Raw genomic sequence first — 24,446 nt, 5'->3', positions numbered from 1 at the left:
TTCATCTGGAAGAATGAAAGGCCAAGAATTTCAAGGGGGAAAAAATATCAAATAAAGCTAGCTTAGCTATACCTGATCTGAAACTATATTATAAAGCAGCAGTCACAAAAACCATTTGTTATTGGCTAAGAAATTGACTAGTTATTCAGTGGAATACGTTAGGTTCACAGGACAACATAGTCAACAACATAATGATTTAGTGTTTGACAAACCCAAAGACCCCAACTTTTGGGATAATAAAACTCTGTTTTAAAAAACCTCCTGGGAAAATTGGAAATTAGTATGGCATAAACTGGACATTGACCCACACTTATCACTGTACACCAAATGAATCAAAATGGGTTCATGATCTAGGCATAAAGAATTAAATTATGCATAATTTTTTTTTTTCTGCCTCCCATCCATTTTTCCTTTATTTTAAAATGATATAGTGTAATTATAGTCTAATTTCCCTTCATCTTGAAATATTCTATATTTTAAGGACCCTTCTGGCTGTAATAGTTTGTGTTGTATTTTCTTTTTTTTTTTTTTCTTTTTTTTTTTTTTTTTTAATTATATATATATATATATATATATATATTTTATAATATTATCCCTTGTATTCATTTTTCCAATTTACCCCCCCTCCCTCTATTCCCTCCCCCCGACGACAGGCAATACCATACATTTTACATGTGTTACAATATAGTCTAGGTACAATACATGTGTGCGAATATCACTTTCTTGTTGCACAATAAACATTAGAATCCGAAGGTACATGCAACCTGGGCAGACAGATATTAGTGCTAACAATTTTCATTCCCCTCCCAGTGTTTCTTCTCTGGGTGCAGCTACCTCTGTCCATCATTGATCAACTGGAAGTGAGTTGGATCTTCTTTATGTTGAAGATTTCCACTTCCATCAGAATACATCCTCATACAGCATTGTTGTTGAAGTGTACAGTGATCTTCTGGTTCTGCTCATTTCACTCAGCATCAGTTGATTTAAGTCTCTCCAGGCCTCTCTATATTCCTCCTGCTGGTCATTTCTTACCGAGCAATAATATTCCATAACCTTCATATACCACAATTTACCCAACCATTCTCCAACTGATGGACATCCATTCATCCTCCAGTTTCTAGCTACAACAAAAAGAGCTGCCACAAACATTTTGGCACATATATGTCTCTTTCCGCTCTTTAGTATTTCTTTGGGATATAATCCCAGTAGTAGCGCTGCTGGGTCAAAGGGTATGCACAGTTTGATAACTTTTTGGGCATAATTCCAGATTGCTCTCCAGAATGGCTGGATTCTTTCACAACTCCACCAGCAATGTATTAGTGTCCCAGTTTTCCCACATCCCCTCCAACATTTGTCATTATTTGTTCCTGTCATCTTAGCCAATCTGACAGGTGTGTAGTGGTATCTCAGAGTGGTCTTAATTTGCATTTCTCTGATCAGTAGTGATTTGGAAACACTCTTTCATGTGAGTGGATATAGTTTCAATTTCTTCCTCTGAGAATTGTCTGTTCATATCCTTTGACCATTTATCAATTGGAGAATGGTTCGGTTTCTTATAAATTTGGGTCAGTTCTCTATATATTTTGGAATGAGACCTTTGTCAGAACCTTTGTTTTTAAAAATATTTTCCCAATTTGTTACTTCCCTTCTAATCTTGTTTGCATTAGTATTATTTGTACAGAAACTTTTTAGTTTGATGTAATCAAAATCTTCTATTTTGTGATCAATAATGATCTCTAGTTCTCCTCTGGTCATAAATTCCTTCCTCCTCCACAAGTCTGAGAGGTAGATTATCCTCTGTTCCTCTAATCTATTTATTATCTCCCTCTTTATGCCTAAATCATGGACCCATTTTGATCTTATCTTGGTATATGGTGTTAAGTGTGGATCCATATCTAATTTCTGCCATACTAATTTCCAGTTTTCCCAACAGTTTTTTCCGAATAATGAATTTTTATCCCTAATGTTGGAATCTTTGGGTTTGTCAAAGATTAGATTGCTATAGATGTATCCTTTTTTGTCCTTTGTATCTAATCTGTTCCACTGATCTACCGGTCTATTTCGTAGCCAATACCAAATGGTTTTGGTGACTGCTGCTATATAATATAGCTTTAGATCAGGTACACTTAGACCACCTTCCTCTGAGTTTTTTTTCATTAGTTCCCTTGCAATTCTTGACCTTTTATTCTTCCATATGAATTTTGTTGTTATTTTTTCTAGGTCATTAAAATAGTTTCTTGGGAGTCTGATTGGTATAGCACTAAATAAATAGATTAGTTTGGGGAGTATTGTCATCTTTATTATATTCGCTCGGCCTATCCAAGAGCACTGAATGTCTTTCCAATTATTTAAATCTGACTTTATTTTTGTGGCAAGTGTTTTGTAATTTTTCTCATATAATTCCTGACTTTTCTTTGGTAGATGGATTCCCAAATATTTTATACTCTCAACATTTGTTTGGAATGGAATTTCTCTTTGTATCTCTTGCTGTTGCATTTTGTTAGTGATATATAAAAATGCCGAGGATTTATGTGGATTTATTTTGTATCCTGCCACTTTGCTGAAATTTTGAATTATTTCTAGTAGCTTTTTAGCAGAGTCTTTGGGGTTCTCTAAGTATACCATCATGTCATCTGCAAAAAGTGATAGTTTGATTTCCTCATTTCCTACTCTAATTCCTTGAATCTCTTTCTCGGCTCTTATTGCCGAGGCTAGCGTTTCTAGTACTATATTGAATAGTAATGGTGATAGTGGGCAACCTTGTTTCACTCCTGATCTTACTGGGAAAGGTTGCAGTTTATTTCTATTGCATATTATGCTTACTGACGGTCTTAAATATATACTCCTGATTATTCTAAGGAATAATCCATTTATTCCTATACTCTCAAGAGTTTTTAGTAGGAATGGATGTTGGATTTTGTCAAATGCTTTTTCTGCATCTATTGAGATGATCATATGGTTCTTATTAATTTGATTATTAATATGGTCAATTATATTAATAGTTTTCCTAATATTAAACCAGCCCTGCATTCCTGGAATAAATCCTACTTGATCATAGTGTATTATCTTGGAGATGATTTTCTGAAGTCTTTTTGCTAATATCTTATTTAAGATTTTAGCATCAATATTCATTAAGGAGATTGGTCTATAATTTTCTTTCTCAGTTTTCGATCTACCAGGTTTAGGTATCAGTACCATGTCTGTGTCATAAAAGGAGTTTGGTAGGACTCCTTCATCCCCTATTTTTTCAAATAATTTATATAACATTGGGGCTAATTGTTCTTTAAATGTTTGGTAGAATTCACATGTGAATCCATCTGGCCCTGGGGATTTTTTCCTGGGGAGTTGATTAATAGCTTGTTCTATTTCTTTTTCTGAAATGGGACTATTTAAGCAATTTATCTCCTCCTCTGTTAATCTAGGGAGCCTATATTTTTGGAGAAAGTCATCCATTTCACTTAAGTTATCAAATTTATTGGCATAAAGTTGGGCAAAGTAACTCCTTATTATTTCTCTAATTTCCTCTTCATTGGTGGAAAGATCCCCCTTTTCATTTGTAAGACTATCAATTTGATTTTCCTCTTTCTTTTTTTTGATCAAATTTACCAAAGGTTTATCTATTTTATTGGCTTTTTCATAAAACCAACTCTTGGTTTTATTTATTAATTCAATAGATTTTTTACTTTCAATTTTATTGATTTCTCCTTTTAATTTTTGTATTTCGAGTTTAATTTTTGGTTGGGGGTTTATAATTTGGTCTTTTTCTAGCCTTTTAAGTTGTAAGCCCAATTCGTTAATCTTCTCTTTCTCAATTTTCTTCAAATAAGCCTCTAAAGATATAAAATTTCCCCTTATTACTGCTTTAGCTGCATCCCAAAGATTTTGATATGATGTCTCATCATTATCATTATCTTGGGTGAAATTGTTAATTGTTTCTATAATTTGCTCTTTCACCCAGTCATTCTTTAAGATGAGATTATTCAGTTTCCAATTACTTTTTGGTCTATTTACCCCTAACTTTTTACTGAATGTAGCTTTTATTGCATTGTGATCTGAGAAGAAGGCATTTATTATTTCTGCCTTCCTACATTTAATTTTGAGATCTTTATGTCCTAATATATGGTCAATTTTTGTATAGGATCCATGAACTGCTGAGAAGAAAGTATATTCCTTCCTATTGCCATTCAGTTTTCTCCAAAGGTCTATCATACCTAGTTTTTCTAATGTTCTATTTACTTTTTTAATTTCTTTCTTGTTTGTTTTGTGGTTTGATTTGTCTAAATCTGAGAGTGCAAGGTTGAGATCTCCCACTATTATAGTTTTACTGTCTATTTCTTCTTGCAGTTCTCTTAACTTTTCCTTTAGAAAGTTAGATGCTATACCACTTGGTGCATATATGTTTAGTATTGATATGGCTTCATTATTTATGCTACCTTTCAGCAGGATATAGTTTCCTTCCTTATCTTTTTTAACGAGATCTACTTCTGCTTTTGCTTGATCTGAGATAAGGATAGCTACCCCTGCTTTTTTGGCTTTACCTGAAGCATAATAAGCTCTGTTCCAACCTTTTACCTTTACTCTGTATGTATCTCCCTGCTTTAAGTGTGTTTCCTGTAGACAACATATTGTAGGGTTCTGCTTTTTGATCCAATCTGCTATCCGTCTCCGTTTGATGGGATCGTTCATCCCATTTACATTTACAGTTAAAATTACTAATTCTGTATTTCCTGCCATCGTATTATCCCCAGATTATACTTTTTTCCCTTGACCCCCCTGATCCCCCTCCCCGATATTTAATTTACAGACCCCCCTTGTGACGCGCAACCCTCCCTCTTTTTTTTTTTTTTTTTTAGGATCCCTCCCCCCTCCCTCCAAGTCCCTTCACTTATTCTCCTTTTCCTTTCCCCTTTTCCTCTCCCCCCTTTTAATGAGGTGAGAGAAAATTCTCTGAAAAACAAATATGTTAATTATTTACTCTTTGAGCCTCTTCTGATGAGAGTAAGATTCACACAATGATTCTCCCCCTCACTAAGTTCCCTCAGATATGGTGTATTTTCTATGTCTCTTCCTGGGATGTAGTTTCCCTCTTTTTATCACTCCTTCCCCTTTTTCTGAACCGACCTCCTTCCCTTTACCACACCCCCCTTTTTTTCTTTTATATCAGTAAAATCAAATTATCCTTGAGTATTTTTTATATACCCACAACAAAGTTACAGTTCTCAAGGGTTCTGTGTACCTTTTTCTGTTTCTCTTCAGTCTTGTGGATGTAGATCAAATTTTTTGTTTAAGTCTGGTTTTTTTCTTAGAAACATATAGAATTCCTCTGTTTCATTGAATGACCATCTTCTTCCATGGAAAAAGATGCTAAACTTAGCTGGGTAGTTCATTCTTGGTTGCAGTCCTTGATCTTTTGCCTTTCGGAATATCAGGTTCCAGGCCCTTCTATCTTTTAATGTGGAGGCAGCCAGATCTTGGGTGACCCTTATTGTGGCACCTTGGTATTTAAATTGTTTTTTTCTAGCTGCTTGCAGGATTTTCTCCTTTGTGTGGTAATTCTGCAGCTTAGCCACAATATTCCGTGGTGTTCTTTTTTTAGGGTCTATTTCAGAAGGAGTTCGATGAATTCTTTCCACATCTACTTTCCCTTCTGTTTCTATTATCTCTGGACAGTTCTCTTTGATAATTTCCTGTAAAATAGAATCTAGGCTCTTTTTTTGGTCATAGTTTTCTGGAAGTCCAATAATCCGCAGATTATCTCTCCTAGATCTATTTTCCAGGTCTATAGATTTTCCCAGTAAGTATTTGACGTTGTTCTCCAGCTTCTCATTTTTTTTGTTTTGTTTGACTGATTCTTGGGTTCTCTGTGAATCATTTATTTCTATTTGTTCCATCCTGACTTTTAAGGAGTTATTTTCTTCTTTCACAGTTTTTAGTTCTTTTTGTAAATGCCCAATTTCGTTTTTAAATGAATTATTTTGCTCTATTGAGTTTTTTTCCATTTCCCTAATTTTTTTTTTTTGAGAATTATTTTCTTTTTCCAATTCAGAAATTCTATTTTCTTGAGACTTTTTTATCTTTTCCAATTCAGATATCCTACTTTCCTGTGTTTTTTTAACCTTTTCTAATTCACTAATTTTGTTTCCCTGCATCTCCTGTGAATTCTTTATTTTTTCCAACTCCAATTTCAGGACATTGTTATTCTCTATCATAACTTCCCTTTCCTTGCCCCATTTTTCTTCGATCTCCCTCAATTTCTTAAGAGCTTCTTCTAGGAGAGAGTTATGTGATGGGGGGCAGGAATCGTTCCCCTTTAGGTTGTTATCTGATTCTCTGCTGTCAACTTCCTCGGGGTTGGATACCCGCTCTTTCTCTGTATAGAAGGAATCTATGGTTTTTTTAGCTTTTTTGCTCATACTTAAAAAAAATCTTTTGGGGTCTGTCTCTGGGGTAGGAAATTATTTACTTCTTTACCAGCTTCCTCCCAGACGGGATGGATGCAGCGGCTCCTGAGCCTGAGCTAAGAGAGAGCTCTGGGAGAGAGTTCCCCACCCTCTCCCTGGGAGTGCCTCAGAGGTGATTAGCACTGCTGTGCTTCGAGGGCGTAGAATAGTGAAGACTGCAGGAAGCCCAGGCTATGTGTCCGGGTGGGGAGTGGGTGTCTGCAGCAGGTGACGTAAGAAGCCCCTGCGCTCAAACTGGAAGTGTCTGCCAGAAACCGTGGTCCCTAGTTCAAAGGTTCCGCTTCTCTGGGACTTCCTGGAGCTGAGTTCCACTCCCTCCAGCTAAGCTAGGCAGTGTGTGTTGCCTTGGGCCGTATCCACCCACTTGTCAGTCTCTTAACTATTCTCAGGTGGTAGCTGAGGCCACACCCCGATCTGTGCCTGAGTCACCCCCAGGGTCCGGGGAAAATCTAATCTGAGTTTTAAAATATTTTGGCTTTCTCTTCTGAACTGCTAAATAATTAGCAGAGAAGAGCTAACAGCCTGTGCCAGATTCCTTTACCTCAGTGGCTTCTCTGATCCCAGAGCCCCTCCCAGCGCAATGGGCGCAGTGTGCCCCTACCCCACCGTCTGTGCTGGTCTTTCTTATTCCTCCCCTGAGAACTGACCTTTCCTGTTGAAACTCCAGATTCTCTTCAGCTGGTAAGTCGTGCTTCCAGTCCTTGTGGTATCTATCAATCCTGAGCTAATTTTGAGACTTAATTTATCTAATTGGTTGTGAGGGAGTGAGGACGTTCACTGAGTCGTGTGTTTCCTCTCCGCCATCTTGGCTCCGCCCCTTGCGTTTCAAATTATGCATAAATTAAAAGAACACAGAATAGTTTACCTCTCAGACTTTGGAGGAGGAAGGAATTTGTGACGAAAGGAGAACTAGAGATCATCATTGATCACAAAATAGAAAATTTTGATTATATCAAATTAAAAAGCTTTTGTATAAACAAAACTTATGCAGACAAGATTAGAAGGGAATCAATAAACTGGGAAATTTTTCTTACACTTAAAGGTTCTGATGAGGGCCTTATTTCCAAAATATATAGAGAATTGATTTGTAAGAAATAAAGCCATTCTCCAACTGATAAATGGTCAAAAAAAATGAACAGACAGTTTTCGGGTGATAAAATTGAAACTATTTCTACTCATATGAAAAGGTGTCCCAAATCATTATTGATCAGAGAAATGCAAATTAAGACAATTCTGTGATACCACTACATACTTGTTACATTGGCTAAGATTACAGGTAATAATATCGACAAATTTTGGAGAGGATGTGGGAAAACTGGGGCACTGATGCATTGGAACTATATTCAAAAAGTTATCTAACTGTGCATACCTTTTGGTCCAGCAGTGTTACGACTAGGCTTATATCCCAAAGAGATCTCAAAGGAGGGAAAGGGGCCTGTATGTGCAAAAATATTTGTGGCAGCCCTTTTCATAGTGACTAGAAACTGGAAATTGAATGGATATCCATCAATTGGAAAATGGCTGAATACATTATGGTATTTACTCAGCGAAAGAACATTATGAAATGAGTGTGGACCACAAAATAGCATTTCCATTTTTTCCATTATTGTTTGCTTCCTTTTTCTTTTTCTTTCTAGATTATTTTTACCTTCTTTTGAAATCCAATTTTTCTTGTGCAACAAGTTAATTGTATAAATATGTATTCATATATTGTACTTAACATTCACTTTAACATATTTAACATGTATGGGACTACTTGTCATCTAGGGGAGGTAGTGGAGGAAAGGAGGGGAAAAGTTGGAACAGAAGTTTTTGCAAGAGTCAATATTGAAAAATTACCCATGCATATATTTTGTCAATAAAAACTATAATAATAAAAGAGCAAAGGAAAAAAAAATAAAAAGAACATCCAAAGACTCCAGTGGTTGTGATAAGAATTCACTATTTGACAAAAACTGCTGGGCAAATTGTAAACTGGTATGGCAGAAAATAGGCATTAACCCACACTTATTATCATATCAAGATAATGTTGAAATGATTTCATGATCTATACATAAAGAATTATATTATAAACAAATTTGAAGAACATAGGATAGTTTGCTTCTTAGATCTGTGAAGGATGAGTGAATTTACAACCAAAGAAGAACTAGAGATCATTATTGATCACAAAATAGATAATTTTGATTATATTAAGTTTAATTTTTTTTGTACAAACACAACTAATGTAGACAAGATTAGAAGGGAAGCAATAAACTGGAAAACACTTAGATTCAAAGGTTCTGATAAAGCCCTCATTTCTAAAATATATAGAAAACTGACTTAAAATTTTAAGAATTTAAGCCATTCTCTGATTGATAAGTGGTCAAAGAAAACAAACAGACACTTTTCAGATGAAAAAATTGAAACTATTTGTAGTCATATGAAAAATTGCTCCAAATCCCTATTGATCAGAGAAATGCAAATTAAGACAGCTCTAAGATATCACTACACACCTGTCAAATTGGTTAAGATGACAAGAAACAATAATAAGCAGTGTTGGAGTGGAAGTGGAAAAACTGGGACATTGGTACATTGCTGGTACTATGAAGGGATACAAAAATTCTGGAGAGCAATTTGGAACTGTGCTAAAAATTTATCAAACTGTGCATACCCTTTGATCCAGCAGTGCTTCTACTGTGATTATATCCAAGAGAGATATTAAAGGAGGGAAAGGGACTCACAGTTGCAAAAATGTTTGTGGCAACCCTCTTTGTAGTGGCCAGAAACTGGAAACTGAGTGGATGCCTGTCAATTGGAGAAGATAATGATAACGATGAGACATCATACCAAAATTTATGGGATGCAAGCTAAGTGATAATAAGAGGAAATTATCTTAGGAGGTTTACTTGAATAAAATAGAGGAAGAGATCAATGAATTGGGCTTGCAACTTAAAAAGCTAAAAAAAGACCAAATTTAAAAACCCCAATCAAATACTAAACTTGAAATTCTAAAATTAAAAGGAAAAATTAATATTAGTGAAAGGAAAAAAAAAACTATTGAACTAATAAAAAAACCTAAGAGTTGGTTTTATGAAAAAAAAAACAATAAAATAGATAAACCTTTGGTAAATCTGATCTGAAAAAGGAGAGAAGAAATAAAATTATTAGTCTTAAAAATGAAAAGGGAGAACTTTCCACCAAGGAAGAGGAAATTAGAGAAATAATGAGTTACTTTGCCCAACTTTCTGGCAATAAATTTGATAGCCTAAGTGAAATGGAGGACTATCTCCAAAAATATAGGCTTCCCCAGATTAACAGAGGAAGAAGTAAATTGCTTAAAAAGTCATACTTTAGAAAAAGAAATAGAACAAGCTATTAATCAACTTCATAAGAAAAAATCTCCAGGACCAGATGTATTTACATGTGAATTCTACCAAACATTGAAAGAACAATTCCCCAATGCTATATAAACTATATGAAAAAATAGGGAATGAAGGAGTCCTACTGAATTCCTTTTATGACACAGATACTGATACCTAAACCATGTAGGTTGAAAACAGAGAAGGAAAATTATAGATCAATCTCCCTAATGAATATTGACGCAAAAATCTTAAATAAGATATTAGCAAAAAGACTACAAACAATCATCTTCAGGATAATACCCCATGATTAAGTAGTATTTATACCAGGAATGCAGGGCTGATTCAATATTAGGAAACCTATCAATATAATTGGCCATATTAATAACCAAATTAACAAAAACCATATGATCATCTCAATAGATGCAGAAAAAAAATTGATAAAATCCAGCATCCATTCCTACCTAAAAAACACTTGAGAGTATAAGAATAAATGGATTTATCCTTAAAATAATCAGTAGCATCTATTTAAAACCATCAGTAAGCATCATATGTAATGGGGATAAACGGCAAACATTCCCAGTAAAATCAGGAGTGAACAAGGCTGCCCACTATCCCCAATACTATTCAATATTGTATTAGAAATGCTAGTTTTGTCCATAAGAGTTGAGAAAGAGATTAAATAAATTAGAATAAGTAATGAGAAAACCAATTATCCCTCTTTGCTGATGATATGGTGTATACTTAGAGAACCCAGAGATTCTACTAAAAAGCTATTAGAAATTATCCACACTTTTAACAAAGTTTCAGGATACAAAATAAACCCACATAAATTATTAACATTCTTATATGTCACTAAAAAAAATTCAACAGTTAGAGTTACAAAAAGAAATTCCATTTAAAGTAACTACCAATAGTATAAAATATTTAGCAATCTATCTGCCAAGGGAAAATCAGAAACTATATGAGCAAAATTACACAACACTTTCCACACAAATTAAGTCTGATATAACCAACTGGAAAAATATTAAATGCTCTTGGATAGGGTGAGCAAATATAATAAAGATGATAATACTACCTAAACTAATCTATTTATTTAGCGCTATACCAATCAGATTCTCAAAAAACTATTTTAACGACCTAGAAAAAATAACAACAAATTTCATATGGAAAAACAAAAGGTCAAGAATCTTATGGGAATTAATGAAAAAAATCAAATGAAGGTGGCCTAACTACCAGATTTAAAATGATATTATAAAGCAGTGGTTACCAAAACCATTTGGTATTGGCTAAGAAGTAGACTAGTTGATCAGTGGAATATGTTAAGTTCAAAGGACAAAATAATCAATAACTTTAATAATCTAATGTTTGACAAACCCAAAGACCCCAGCTTTTGGGATAAGAATTAAATGTTTGACAAAAATTGCTGGGAAAATTGGAAATTAGTATGGCAGAAACAAGGCATTGACCCACTTAACACCATACCCCAAGATAAGGTCAAAATGGGTTCATGACTTAGGCATAAAGAATGAGATTATAATAAATTAGAGGAACATAGGATAGTTTACCTCTAAGACCTGTGGAAGAGGAATGAATTTATGACCAAAGAAGAATTAGAGATCATTATTGATCACAAAGTAGAAAATTTTGATTATATCAAATTGAAAATTTTTTTTACAAACAAAACTAATGCAAACTGGGAAAACATTTTTACAGTCAAAGGTTCTGATAAAGGCTTCATTTCCAAAATATATAGAGAATTGACTCTAATTTATAAGAAATCCAGCCATTCTCTAATTGATAATTCATAATGTATATGAATAGACAATTATGAGATGAAAAAATTGAAACGATTTCTAATCATATGAAAAGATGCTCCAAGTCATTATTAATCAGAATAATGCAAATTAAGACAACTCTGAGATACCACTAAACACTTGTCAGATTGGCTAGAATGACAGGGAAGATAATGCACAATGTTGGTGGGGGTGTGGGAAAACAGAGACACTGATACATTGTTGATGGAATTGTGAATATATTGAGTCATTCTGGAGAGATAACTTTTTGAGTTATCAAAAAAGTTATCAAACTGTGCATACCCTTTGATCCAGCAGTGTTATTACTAGGCTTATATGCCAAAGAGATTTTAAAGAAGAAAAAGGGACCTGTATGCGCAAGAATGTTTGTGGCAGCCCTCTTTGTAGTGGCCAGAAACTGGAAACTGAGCCCATCAATTGGAGAATGGCTGAACTAATTGTGGTATATGAATATTATGGAATATTATTGTTCTGTAAGAAAAGATCAGTAGGATGAATACAAAAAAGCCTGGAAAGACTTACATCAACTGATGCTAAGTGAAATGAGCAGGACCAGGAGATCATTATATACGTCAACAATAATACTATATGATGATCAATTCTGATGGATATGGCCATCTTCAACAATGAGATGAACCAAATCAGTTCCAATAGAGCAGTAATGAACTTAATCAGCTACACCCAACAAAAGAACTTTGGGAGATGATTATGAACCATTACATCCCTCTATTTTTATCCACTTGCATATTTGATTTCCTTCACAGACTAATTGTACACTATTTCAAAATCTGATTGTTTTTGTACAGCAAAATAACTGTTTGGACATGTATACATATATTTTATTTAATTTATACTTTAACGTATTTAACATGTATTGTTCAACCTGCCATCTGAGGGAGGGGGTGGGGGGAAAGAGGGGAAAAATTGGAACAAAAGGTTTGGCAATTGTCAGTGCTGTAAAATTACCCATGCATGCATATATCTGGTAAATAAAAAGCCATGGAAAAAAATTAAATTACTCCAGGGAAAAAATAAAAATATAGACATTAAATTATCTATTCTCCAACTTCATTGATATAAGCATATTTTAAATTATCATTACCAAATAACAGATTTTTCATTGGTTCAATAGTTCATTAGACTTAAGACTTTTTCTGAATATCAAATGAGTAATTTAAAGAATAAATAGAATAATTATATAGAATTTGGAATAAATTTGTTTCAACTAATTTTCAAATATTACTTTTTAATTAAAAATAATGTTTGTTTGTTTGTTTTCTAATTTCAGTTGTCTTGCTTGATACAACAACTGTGCTTGGTGAACTAAGTTGGAAAACATATCCATTAAATGGGGTAAGTCAAAAAAACTCATAAATATTATTTGTTCATTACCGTAAAAGTAAAATTGGAAAGCAATGCGTTTAAGTGGAGGACAACTTTAATGATTTGACTGAAGTGAATTTTTATATGTAAATCATGGCCTAGAGATAAAAATATCAGAATTACAACTAATGTTAAAATGAAGATATAAGTCAAGCACTCTTTTAACACAGAGAATAGAAAATGCCCTTTTATATAGTATTTATACAGTCATAAACTTTGAAACACCCCTCAGAAATACATATTTTATCAAAATTAAGGCTCTAAACAATTTTCAGTGTTTTTCCCTGTAAGTTTACTATTTTAAATTACTGAATAAGAACACATAAAGGCATATATACATGCTCATATGCACACCAACTCCTGTATGGGTGTGTGTATGCACACAAATAAGATGTTAGGAAACTTAACCTGAAGCTGCTAATACATTAACAATTTATATCTATGCCAACACATTGGTTCTCATTAAGGGTTCTTCAAATAGGAAAAGTTTTTTTTCTCGAGTTTACAATATGATTAATTATGTTTATTGTTATGAAGTGCAATGACTTTAGCTAGATTGAAAGGCAGAATGTTTATATTCAAATCCCAAATTTTGTTCAAGTCATTTAATTTTTCTGGATCATACATATCTTCATCTCTAATATGAAAATATTTTATTAAATAACCTCCAGGATCCCTTCAAATTCAAGGTCTATCACATTGTGATTCCGTGATAGGCTTTATTTGAAGAATTTCTTTCTAAGTATTAGGTTTAAAGTATGTAGTAGATGAACATAGAAATTCCCCAAAAGATAAATAAACATTTATGTAGGACAACATATCTTGTTATTTCAAAGATACATCTTTGTGTATTTGTAGTTATTTTTGCCTGGAACTTTTGTACACTTCAGAAAAAGAGACTTAATATAAAAACATTTAATCACTCATATATCTATTACGTTAATTCTGGTTGGACTGTTGATGTAATTCTTGGTTTGTTCAATAATAGAAATTATTTTAATCTTCTACAGAAAGGGTGTGTTTATATTTTTCTAGACTCAGTTAAATCTTAGAAACTTGGAAATAACTTCCTTTCTTTATTTAACATGGTAATATATTAGAACTGCAAAGCATACTAGTCAATTTTTTAAAATTGATATTCTTTTATGATTTTTATTAACACTTTATCAATTTGGTATTATTGTAATTTTGAATGATGCGTATTTTCTCTTTATATTAAAATAAAAGATATATAAGTGCCTTTATGCATATTTTTTACTTTCCTTTAAAAATAATAAAACAAAACAAAATAGTTAATACTCAGGGTCAGTTCTTGCATAGCTTTTCCCCAAGCTTTTCATACTGCAATTTCTTGTTAACAATCTATGCCCTGAGTTTCAAAATATAATTCTATATTTTTACATCAAAATGTTTATTATCAGATGACATATCTAAACATCTAAAATTAAATTTACAATATGATACAGTTCTAGATCAGGTACAGCTAGACCACCTTCACTTAATTTTTTTTACATTAATTCTCTTGAAATTCTCGACCTTTTGTTGTTCCATATGAATTCTGTTGTTATTTTTTCTAGGTTATTAAAATAGTTTCTTGGAAGTCTGATTGGTATAGCACTAAATAAATAGATTAGTTTAGGGAGTATTTAGACTACTTCTTCCTCTGTTAATCTGGGCAAGCTATATTTTTGAAGGTATTCTTCCATTTCATTTAAGTTATCGAATTTATCGGCATAAAGTTGAGCAAAGTAGCCCCTAACTATTGTTCTAATTTCCTCTTCATTAGTGGTGAGTTCACCCTTTTCATTTTCAAGACTAACAATTTGCTTTTTCTCTTTCCTTTTTTTAATCAGGTTTACTAAGGGTTTGTCTATTTTGTTGGTTTTTTCATAGAACCAACTCTTAGTTTTATTAATTAATTCAATAGTTTTTTTTTTTTTTTTACTTTCCATTTTATTAATCTCACCTTTTATTTTTTGAATTTCAAGTTTTGTGTTTGTCTGGGGTTTTTTCATTTGCTCCTTTTCTAGCAATTTTAGTTGTAAGCCCAATTCGTTGGCCCTCTCTTTTTCTATTTTATGCAAGTAGGCCTGTAGAGATATAAAACTTCCCCTTATTACTGCTTTGGCTGTATCCTACACATTTTGATATGATGTCTCATTATTGTCATATTCTTGGGTGAAGGTATTAATTATGTCTATGATTTGCTGTTTTACCTAATCATTCTTTAGTATAAGATTATTTAGTTTCCAATTATTTTTTGGTCTATTTTCCCCTGGCTTTTTATTAAAGGTAATTTTAATTGCATTGTGGTCTGAAGCTTTTTGCATCAGCTGCTAATATCCATAATTGGCTTATGAAAAAGCCAATAAAATAGATAAACAATTGGTAAATCTGATCATAAAAAGGAAAGAGGAAAATCAAATTGTTAGTCTTAAAAATGAAAAGGGGGATCTTTCCACCAGTGAAGAGGAAATTAGAGAAATAATAAGGAGCTACTTTGCCAACTTTATGCCAATAAATTTGATAACTTAAGTGAAATGGATGACTACCTCCAAAAATATAGTCTTCCTATTTTAACAGAGGAGAAGGTAACCTGCTTAAATAGTCCCATTTCAGAAAAAGAAATAGAACAAACTATTAATAAACTCCCCAGGGAAAAAAAAAAACAAAAACAAAACAGGACGATATGGATTTACATGTGAATTCTATCAAACATTTAAAGAACAATTAGCCCCAATGTTATATAAACTATTTGAAAAAAATAGGGGATGAAGGAGTTCTACCAAACTCCTTTTATGACACAGACATGGTACTGATAACTAAACCAGGTAGATTGAAAACTGAGAATGAAAACTATAGACGAATCTTCTTAATGAATATTGATGGAAAAATTTAAATAAGATATAAGCAAAAAGACTTCAGAAAATCATCCCCAGGACAATACACTATGATCAAGTAGGATTTATACCAGGAATGCAGGGCTGGTTTAATATTAGGAAAATTATTAGTGTAATTGACCATATTAATAATCAAATAAATAAAAACCATATAGTCATCTCAATAGATGCAGAAAAAGCATTTGATAAAATACAACATCAGTTCCTACTGAAAGTACTTGAGAGTATAAGAATAAATGGACTATTCCTCGAAATAGTGAGGAGCATATATGTCAGTAAGCATCAAATGTAATGGAGATTAAGTGGAACCTTTCCCAGTAACATCAGGAGTGAAACAAGGTTGCCAACTATCTCCATTACTATTCAATATTGTATTAGAAATGCTTGCCTCGGCAATAAGAGTTGAGAAAGAGATTAAAGGAATAAGAGTAGGTAATGAGGAAATCAAACTATCACTCTTTGCAGAAGATATGATGCTATACTTAGAGAACCCCAGAGATTCTAATAAAAAGTTATTAGAAATAATTCACAACTTTAGCAAAGTTGCTGGATACAAAATAAATCCACATAAATCCTTAGCATTTTTATACATCACCAAGAAAATGCAACAGCAAGAGATACAAAGAGGAATTCCATTCCAAACAAATGTTGAGAGTATAAAGTATTTGGGAATCCATCTACCAAAGAAAAGTCAGGAATTATATGAGCAAAATTACAAAACACTTGCCACAAAAATAAAGTCAGATTTAAATAATTGGAAAGACATTCAGTGCTCTTGGATAGTCCGAGTGAATATAATAAAGATGGCAATACTCCCCAAACTAATCTATTTATTTAGTGCTATACCAATCAGACTCCCAAGAAACTATTTTAATGACCTAGAAAAAATAACAACAAAATTCATATGGAAGAATAAAAGGTCGAGAATTTCAAGGGAATTAATGAAAAAAAAAGTCAGATCAAGGTGGTCGAATTGTACCTGACCTAAAGCCATATTATAAAGCAGCAGTCACCAAAACCATGTGGTATTAGCTAAGAAATAGACTAGTCAATCAGTGGAACAGATTAGTACACAGGACAAAATAGGGTACAACTAAAGCAATCTAGTGTTTGACAAACCCAAAGATACCAACATTTGGGATAAAAATTCATTATTTGAAAAAAAAAAACTGTTGGGAAAACTGGAAATTAGTATGGCAGAAATTAGATATGGATCCACACTTAATACCATATACCAAGATAAGATCAAAATGGGTCCATGATTTAGGCATAAAGAATGAGATCATAAATAGATTAGAGGAAAAGAGAATAGTCTACCTTTCAGATCTGTGGAGGAGGAAGGAATTTATGACCAGAGGAGAACTAGAGATCATTATTGATCACAAAATAGAAGATTTTGATTACATCAAACTAAAAAGTTTCTGTACAAACAATACTAATACAAACAAGATTAGAAGGGAAGTAACAAATTGGGAAAATATTTTTACAGTCAAAGGTTTTGATAAAAGTCTCATTTCCAAAATATATAGAGAACGGACCCTAATTTATAAGAAATCAAATCATTCTCCAATTGATAAACTGTCAAAGAATATGAACAGACAATTCTCAGATGATGAAATTGAAATTATATGAAAGAGTGCTCCAAATCACTACTGATCAGAGAAATGCAAATTAAGACAACTCAGAGATACCAGTACACACCTGTCAGATTGGCTAAGATGACAGGAACAAATAATGAATGTTGGAGGGGATCTGGGAAAACTGGGACATTAATACATTTTGGTGGAGCTGTGAAAGAATCCGGCCATTCTGGAGAGCAATTTGGAACTATGCCCAAAAAGTTATCAAACTGTGCATAACCTTTGATCTAGCAGTGTTACAGCTGGGCTTATATCCCAAAGAAATACTAAAGATGAGAAAGGCACCTGTATGTGCCAAAATGTTTGTGGCAGCTCTTTTCGTAGTGGTTAGAAACTGGAAGATGAATGGATGTCAATCAATTGGAGAATGGTTGGGTAAATTATGGTATATGAAGATTATGGAATATTATTGCTCTGTAAGAAATGACCAGCAGGATGAATTCAGAAAGGTTGAAGAGACTTACACGAACTGATGCTGAGTTAAATGAGAAGAACCAGAAGATCACTATACACTTCAACAACAATATTATATGAAGATATATTCTGATGGAAGTGGATATCTTCAACATAAAGAAGATCCAACTCACTTCCAGTTGATCAATGATGGACAGAAACAACTACACCCAGAGAAGGAACACTGGGAAGTGAATGTAAATTGTTTGCATTACTGTCTATCTACCCAGGTTACTTATATCTTCGGAATGTAATACTTAACGTGCAACAAGAAAATTGGATTTATACACATATATTGCATTTAGGTTATACTGTAACACATGTAAAATGTATGGGATTGCCTGTTATCTAGCGGAGGGAGTAGAGGGAGGGAGGGGATAATTTGGAAAAATGAATACAAGGGATAATGCTATAAAAATTACTCATGCTTATATACTGTCAAAAATTTATAATTATAAAATTAAAAAATAAACAAATTAAAAATAAAATAAAATAAAATTGGGCAATGTATTATAAAAAATTATTTTGTTATAATTAAATGTAGTGGACAATGATCACATTCATGTTTCTCTATAGATAGATGGTGCAAGCCATGTTTTATACTGTTAGCCATGATTTCCTCTTCTTCTTCTTCCTCCTCCTCTTCCTTTTCTCCTCTTCCTTCTTCATTGCTGTTTTGTTGTTGTTGTTAATTATTATTGTTCTTTATTATTTTGCTAAACCAATAAATAACAGAAAATATGGCATGATTTTCCAGTATATTCAAAGACAAAAAATGGACAAATAACATAAACATTTATGTCATGGTGATCAATTGGGTTTATAACTAAATCTTTGAACTAAAAATTATTATAATTTTTAATATATGGCCTTCTAATCATAGTTTGTTATACACACACATATGGACACTTGGGCATACATATTTGAAATGTTTTAAGATAAAAAGATATTACTGTGACTTTGTAGTACTAAGGAAACAAACTTATATGAACATTAAATACTGAAGCTAAGCTAAACACTGAACCCAAATCTGCTCATTATTGATACATTTTTGTCAATTCAAGTTTAAAGTCAACACTGTATATTTTGTGATGGATTTGTTATCTTAACTTTCTACATATCTTATCCTAAATGAGCCATAGATATAAATTGTTTGGGAGTTCTAAAATGATATTGTTTCAGAGCTGAAAGCTCATAACTATGTGGCAAAGGGGAAAATACAATCTTTTTTTTAATATAAGTAAAAAAAATATCTTTTGGACAAACTTTGCTTGGAATGATTTAACTATAAAAATTGGGCTGATAAAATCAAATTACTTAGTTCCTCAGAAACAAGCTAAATGTTCAAATGTTTTAAAATTCCTTTTCCTGCAGTTGTCACAACAAAATGTCAAAACTAATGACTGTAACAATGACTTTTAGAAGTATCTCTAATTATTTGAAATTTATAGGTGATAAATATTATCATAGGATCTAAAATACTGATATTTTCACTCTGCTAATTTCAAATTGTAATTGAAAAAGAATCCCGGGCGCAGCTAGGTGGCAGAGTGGATAGAGCACCAACCTTGAATTCAGGAGACAGGAGTTCAAATCTAGTCTCAGACACTTAACACTTCCTAGCTATGTGACCCTGGGCAAGTCACTTAACCCCAGCCTCAGAAAAAAAGAAAGAAAAAAAAAAGAAAAAGAATCCCTTTTAAAAGTGTGACATAGTGGATAGAGTATGGAATTAGGAAGAATCAAGTTCAAATCCAGATTAAAACACTTACTAATTGTAGGACATCAGACTAATGATTCTCTGTTTCAGTTTCCTCATCTCTAAAATGGTAATAATAATAGCACTTATTTCCAAGATTGTTGTGAGGATGAAATAGGATGAAATAAAATTGTCAAGCAGTATATTGCCTAGATCATAGTAAGCACTATAAATATATTATTAACTTTTACTGATGTTGTGGTTGGTTGTTGTTTCTAACAGTTCTCAATCAATTTTAGATCTCTATTCATAAGGAAGGCTTCTATCATCCAAAGTCCAGCCTGTTAGGATTACAAGGTGAGAACTCAGGTTGTCTGGACAGTTCTCTGGCTCAGAATTCACACCTTTGGTTCCAGCCTTTAGAGGGAGTTTATACCTTTGGAATTCTGAGGGAGCAAGTTCATTGGTTGAAGTGTTTCTCACAATTGCCATTGAGTTCTCACTACAATCTCTGCTGGGATAAAAGAGGAGGGCAGAAGGGCAAGGAGTTAGTCTATTCTGGGACAGAGTTGGGACTGCACTCTGGAGGAAGAAGAGTCTAGTCTGGGATTGAATTGAGACAGCAGTCCCCAAGGACAATTTAGAGACGACCAGACCTTTCCGGACCTTTACACCATCCCATTCCACTTTTACTAGATCTAACTTCCAGGAAGATTTTTTGTGGACATGATTAATCACACTCTTCTATGAGATTTTACAATACAGCTGCGTTCCACCTGTTTGACAGCTTCTTGTTCTATTTTCCTGATTCATAATCTACTTCCTGTTCCTTAGTTACAGATGATCTACAAAATTTTGCACTGGATACTTTAGTCTTTCTATATTTGATCTCTTTGGTACCTTATAAGTTTACATAGTTATCATGTCTACTTTGTTCATTTGAATATATATATATATATATTCAAGTCTGATATATTCAGTGCTGAATTTCAGTATCAAATAAGAAACTCCCTATTGGACATTTCAAACTTTGTCTCACAATTATCTCAAATAATCCAAAATTGAATCCATTTCTGTCAACTTGGATTCATATCCTTGATATCATCCTCTGCTTCTCACATATTACCTACAAAACCAATTAGTTGCCAATTCTTGCACTTTCTACCTTTGCATCATCTTACATCTGTCTCCTCTTCCCATCACAAGTTGTCACATGACAACTCTTCAACTCCAACGTCTCATTGCCTAGACTATTTAAATAGCTTCCTAAGAGTTTTTACTTCTAGTGTCTCCAAATTCTCCTTCACACAGATCCCAATGATTTTCATAAATTACAAATTTACTCTTTCAGTTCTCCATTTAATTAATTGCAACATGTCTATATTATCCATATGATCATAGATAAACTGTTTTGATATTTAAAGTTCCTCAAACCTATATCCATTCCATGTTTACTTTGTTCTTAAACATTACTTTGCTTCAAATACACTGTATATACTGCCTTTTTATTCTTCATTAGATATAATTCTTATTATCTCACTTCTGCACCTTTACTCAGGGTATCCCAATACCTTAAATGTACTTTTCCCTCACCTCCTCTTCTTAGATTCATTAGTTGCTTTTACATATGAACTTAAGTATTCCTTTCTATGTAATGATTCCCTAACATTACAAGCTGCTAGTGCCTTGTCTTTCAAAGTTTCTTTGTATATGTTCTGTAGATCACAATACATGTAAACATGTCCTCTGATTAGTCTGTATGTTGTTAAAGGTAAGATTTTTATTTTTGCCTTCCCAGTACCTACTACAATACCTGACAGAGAGCTGGAACTTAATGGATAATTTCTTCCTTACATTAAACACAAATCTTTTTCTCTAATTCCTGCCCTTTGTTCCCAGTTCTGTGGAATGGTGGAAAGAGTCTATTTTCTATCAGTCTATCTTCCACATATCTAATAATATATGTAATATGTCCCCTAAGCCTTCCCTTTTCCAAGTTAAATATCCTCAGTTTTTCCAACTAATCATTTTGTTCTCAGTCAACCCATTTTGTCCCTTATAATTTGTAAATCATCATAAATTATCAGTTTTGTAATACATTTGTATTGAACTTTTATCTTATTATGGTTCCAAGAAGCATATTAAGCAGGTACCTAGTGTAAGATAACAATAAATGGGAAATAGAAACTAAAAGAATAAGGAGGAATATAGAAAGAAGGAATATAGAAAGAATATAGAAAAGGAGGAATAAAATTGCTTGCTAAATTAAATGAGACCACATCCAGAGACTAAGTTAAGGGAAGTCATTTAGATCCCCAATAAACTGAGCTAGTCAGCAGTCACTGATAAGCACCAGATATGTACAATACAACTAGAAATATTACATGTTATCCCTAAAGTATGTTAAGTTGGCACCAATGTGATGATTGGACAAGTCTTAGGTGGAGAATAATAAAACAATTCATTCTTTCGATTAAAACTCTGTAAAGTATGGAGATCCCAAGTACCACTGGAGCACCAACAATTGCATGTCAAGTGCTGCCAACTCTATTGTACACGTATATAAGTGACTTTGTGTACCTCTATTATTACAGTGCCTTATTAAGGAGTGATTAATATATTATCCCCTGCTTACTGCTAGTATGATTTTCCACAGTAAGTATACAAATAATTGGCCTAGTTCAGGCTGACTTCCTTGGGATCCTCTTGTGGTCTCCTTCTTTAAATTTCTTGTATTGACTATTATATTTCAAAGACTGCTAATAATAATGTGTAGAAAAATAGTTAATTCTTTGAGCACAAAGGAATTATACCTAAGCTACTTCACTTGCATATTTGACAATACTGTTGCTATTAGTAATGAATCTCTCCTTCTGGTCCTGAGATGATTTTTTTATTTTATTTTATGTAAATGCCTTAAAGCATGACCATGTCTTCCACACATTGGCTTTGATTCCAGGAGGTATTCAGGCCCTTTTTTTTGTTTGTTTGATTTAATTGAAAAATGTTCTTACCTAAGAAATGTAATTCATTTTAATCATTAATCAGTGGAGTTATATTTTTATCCTAATAATGCCCAAATCTCATTGCTATAAGCAAAATTTCTTTTATTTCTCATTCTATATTCTTATGTTCTATATTCTCATCTGAGAATAGTATTGCGGCATAGATGATAACTCAGAAGATCATTGTCTTTACCATACTGTTTGTTCTTAATCTATTGCTTCCACAGCATTATATAACTTGCAATATTACAAACCAACAAACAAACAAATAAAATCTGGCTTTCAAATCGGATTACTTGTGTTCAAATCTGGAAAAGTGCTCAGTTTCTTCATCTATAAAAAAGGGTTGAACAAGTTTGTTTCTAAAATGCCTGCTAACTTTAAATATGTGGTCATATCATTCATTTTGTGTAGGCAAGTGTTGCTGAGTGATTAGTGATAATGACATCATATTTATTTTCTCCGAGAAATTCTGACCCTTAAGTGTCTTGTAGGGACCCTATCATTCTTGAATATGTATGTTTATCCTAAATTACATTTAGTAGAGAGGCAAAAACATATATAATTAAAATTATATAGAAAATAGAAAAGTTGTGGAACGTCTAGGGGCATAATTAAGATGACACAGTAGAAGTAGCACTATAGATGATATCTACAAACTTCCCTTTAAATAACTTTTAAAAATAATACCTCAAATTGAATCCTGAAGTTGCAAAGCCTACAAAAGTTAGGGACAAGACATCATCCAGCCAAAGACAATTTCAGAAGCCAAAAGGACAGGTTTATATCACTGTGGAGGACTATGGGCTAAAGAATACATGGTAGCAACTGCACACTTACTAGTGGATCCAAGTTCCAGAGTTTATGAGAGTATTTGCAGTTCCAAGGGAAGAGAGACTCTATAAATTTGCAACTATATTGCAAAAGGAAAATATATCAGTCTCCAAATTATAACTTGTAAAAATTAGTCAAAGTGATAATACAATGGTAGTACACACAGATATTCTATGAATTTATATTTTTAAAACAATAATGTTTTGAAAAAAAGTTCTTAAAGACACATATGCTTTATCTGCAGTGCCATGAGACTTATTCTTTGGACAAAGTCCATTAATTGCTATTTTTGTCTCTCATCCCCAAAGGTCATATGATGTGCTGATACCCATATTTTTTCTGAAGGGGACTTTGGTTACATAAAAAACAAAATTTGGAAAAATCAGACAATGGATTGGGAAGTAATTCTGCTAATGAAACATGAAAAGAAGGGAATTTCAGAAATTAATTTCAGAAAAATAGATTAAATAAAATAAAGTCATAGAGATGGTAAAGAACATGGAAGCTCAAATAATAGCATGAAAATTAGTTTGGCAAGTGCTTAGGGAAAAAATTCATGGTAAGATTAAAAAGACAATGTGGAGGACATTGAATGTCAAGCTTGAGAGGTTGAGGTTTACTTAGGAGGCAAATGTTTTATCTTGTGTCATCTTCCACACAAATTACTTTTAAAATATACATTGTATACATTCTGTATTTACTTTATGCTTTTAACCCCATTAAAAGGTAAATTCCTTAATGGTTTTGATTCTTCTTTTTTCTTTATATTTGCAGGTCTGTTCAGTGCCTTTATTTATATAAGTACTCAACAAATTCTTATTAAAGTTAATTTAATTGAAGCAATAAAGAGACATTGAGAAATTTTAAGAGAAGAGTGACATAGCCAGATCTATACATACGAAAAAAATATTTTTGT

The 24,446-nt window shown here is 32.9% G+C and overlaps 1 protein-coding gene across 1 annotated transcript in view; it reads left to right on the top strand.

Moving 5' to 3' along the window:
• Window positions 1-24,446, top strand: part of EPHA6 (EPH receptor A6) — a 1,095,310-nt gene that overhangs the window by 118,301 nt on the left and 952,563 nt on the right. Inside the window, exon 2 of the mRNA XM_074299847.1 lies at window positions 12,905-12,969. Within this exon, the coding sequence (XP_074155948.1) occupies window positions 12,905-12,969 (65 nt within the window). The remainder of the gene's footprint in view (window positions 1-12,904; window positions 12,970-24,446) is intronic.

This window comes from Sminthopsis crassicaudata, chromosome 3 (assembly GCF_048593235.1).
Source record: "Sminthopsis crassicaudata isolate SCR6 chromosome 3, ASM4859323v1, whole genome shotgun sequence".
Taxonomy (NCBI): Eukaryota; Metazoa; Chordata; class Mammalia; order Dasyuromorphia; family Dasyuridae; genus Sminthopsis; species Sminthopsis crassicaudata.
Note: the sequence above shows the minus strand (reverse complement) of the source record. Positions and strands in the feature narration are given on the sequence as shown.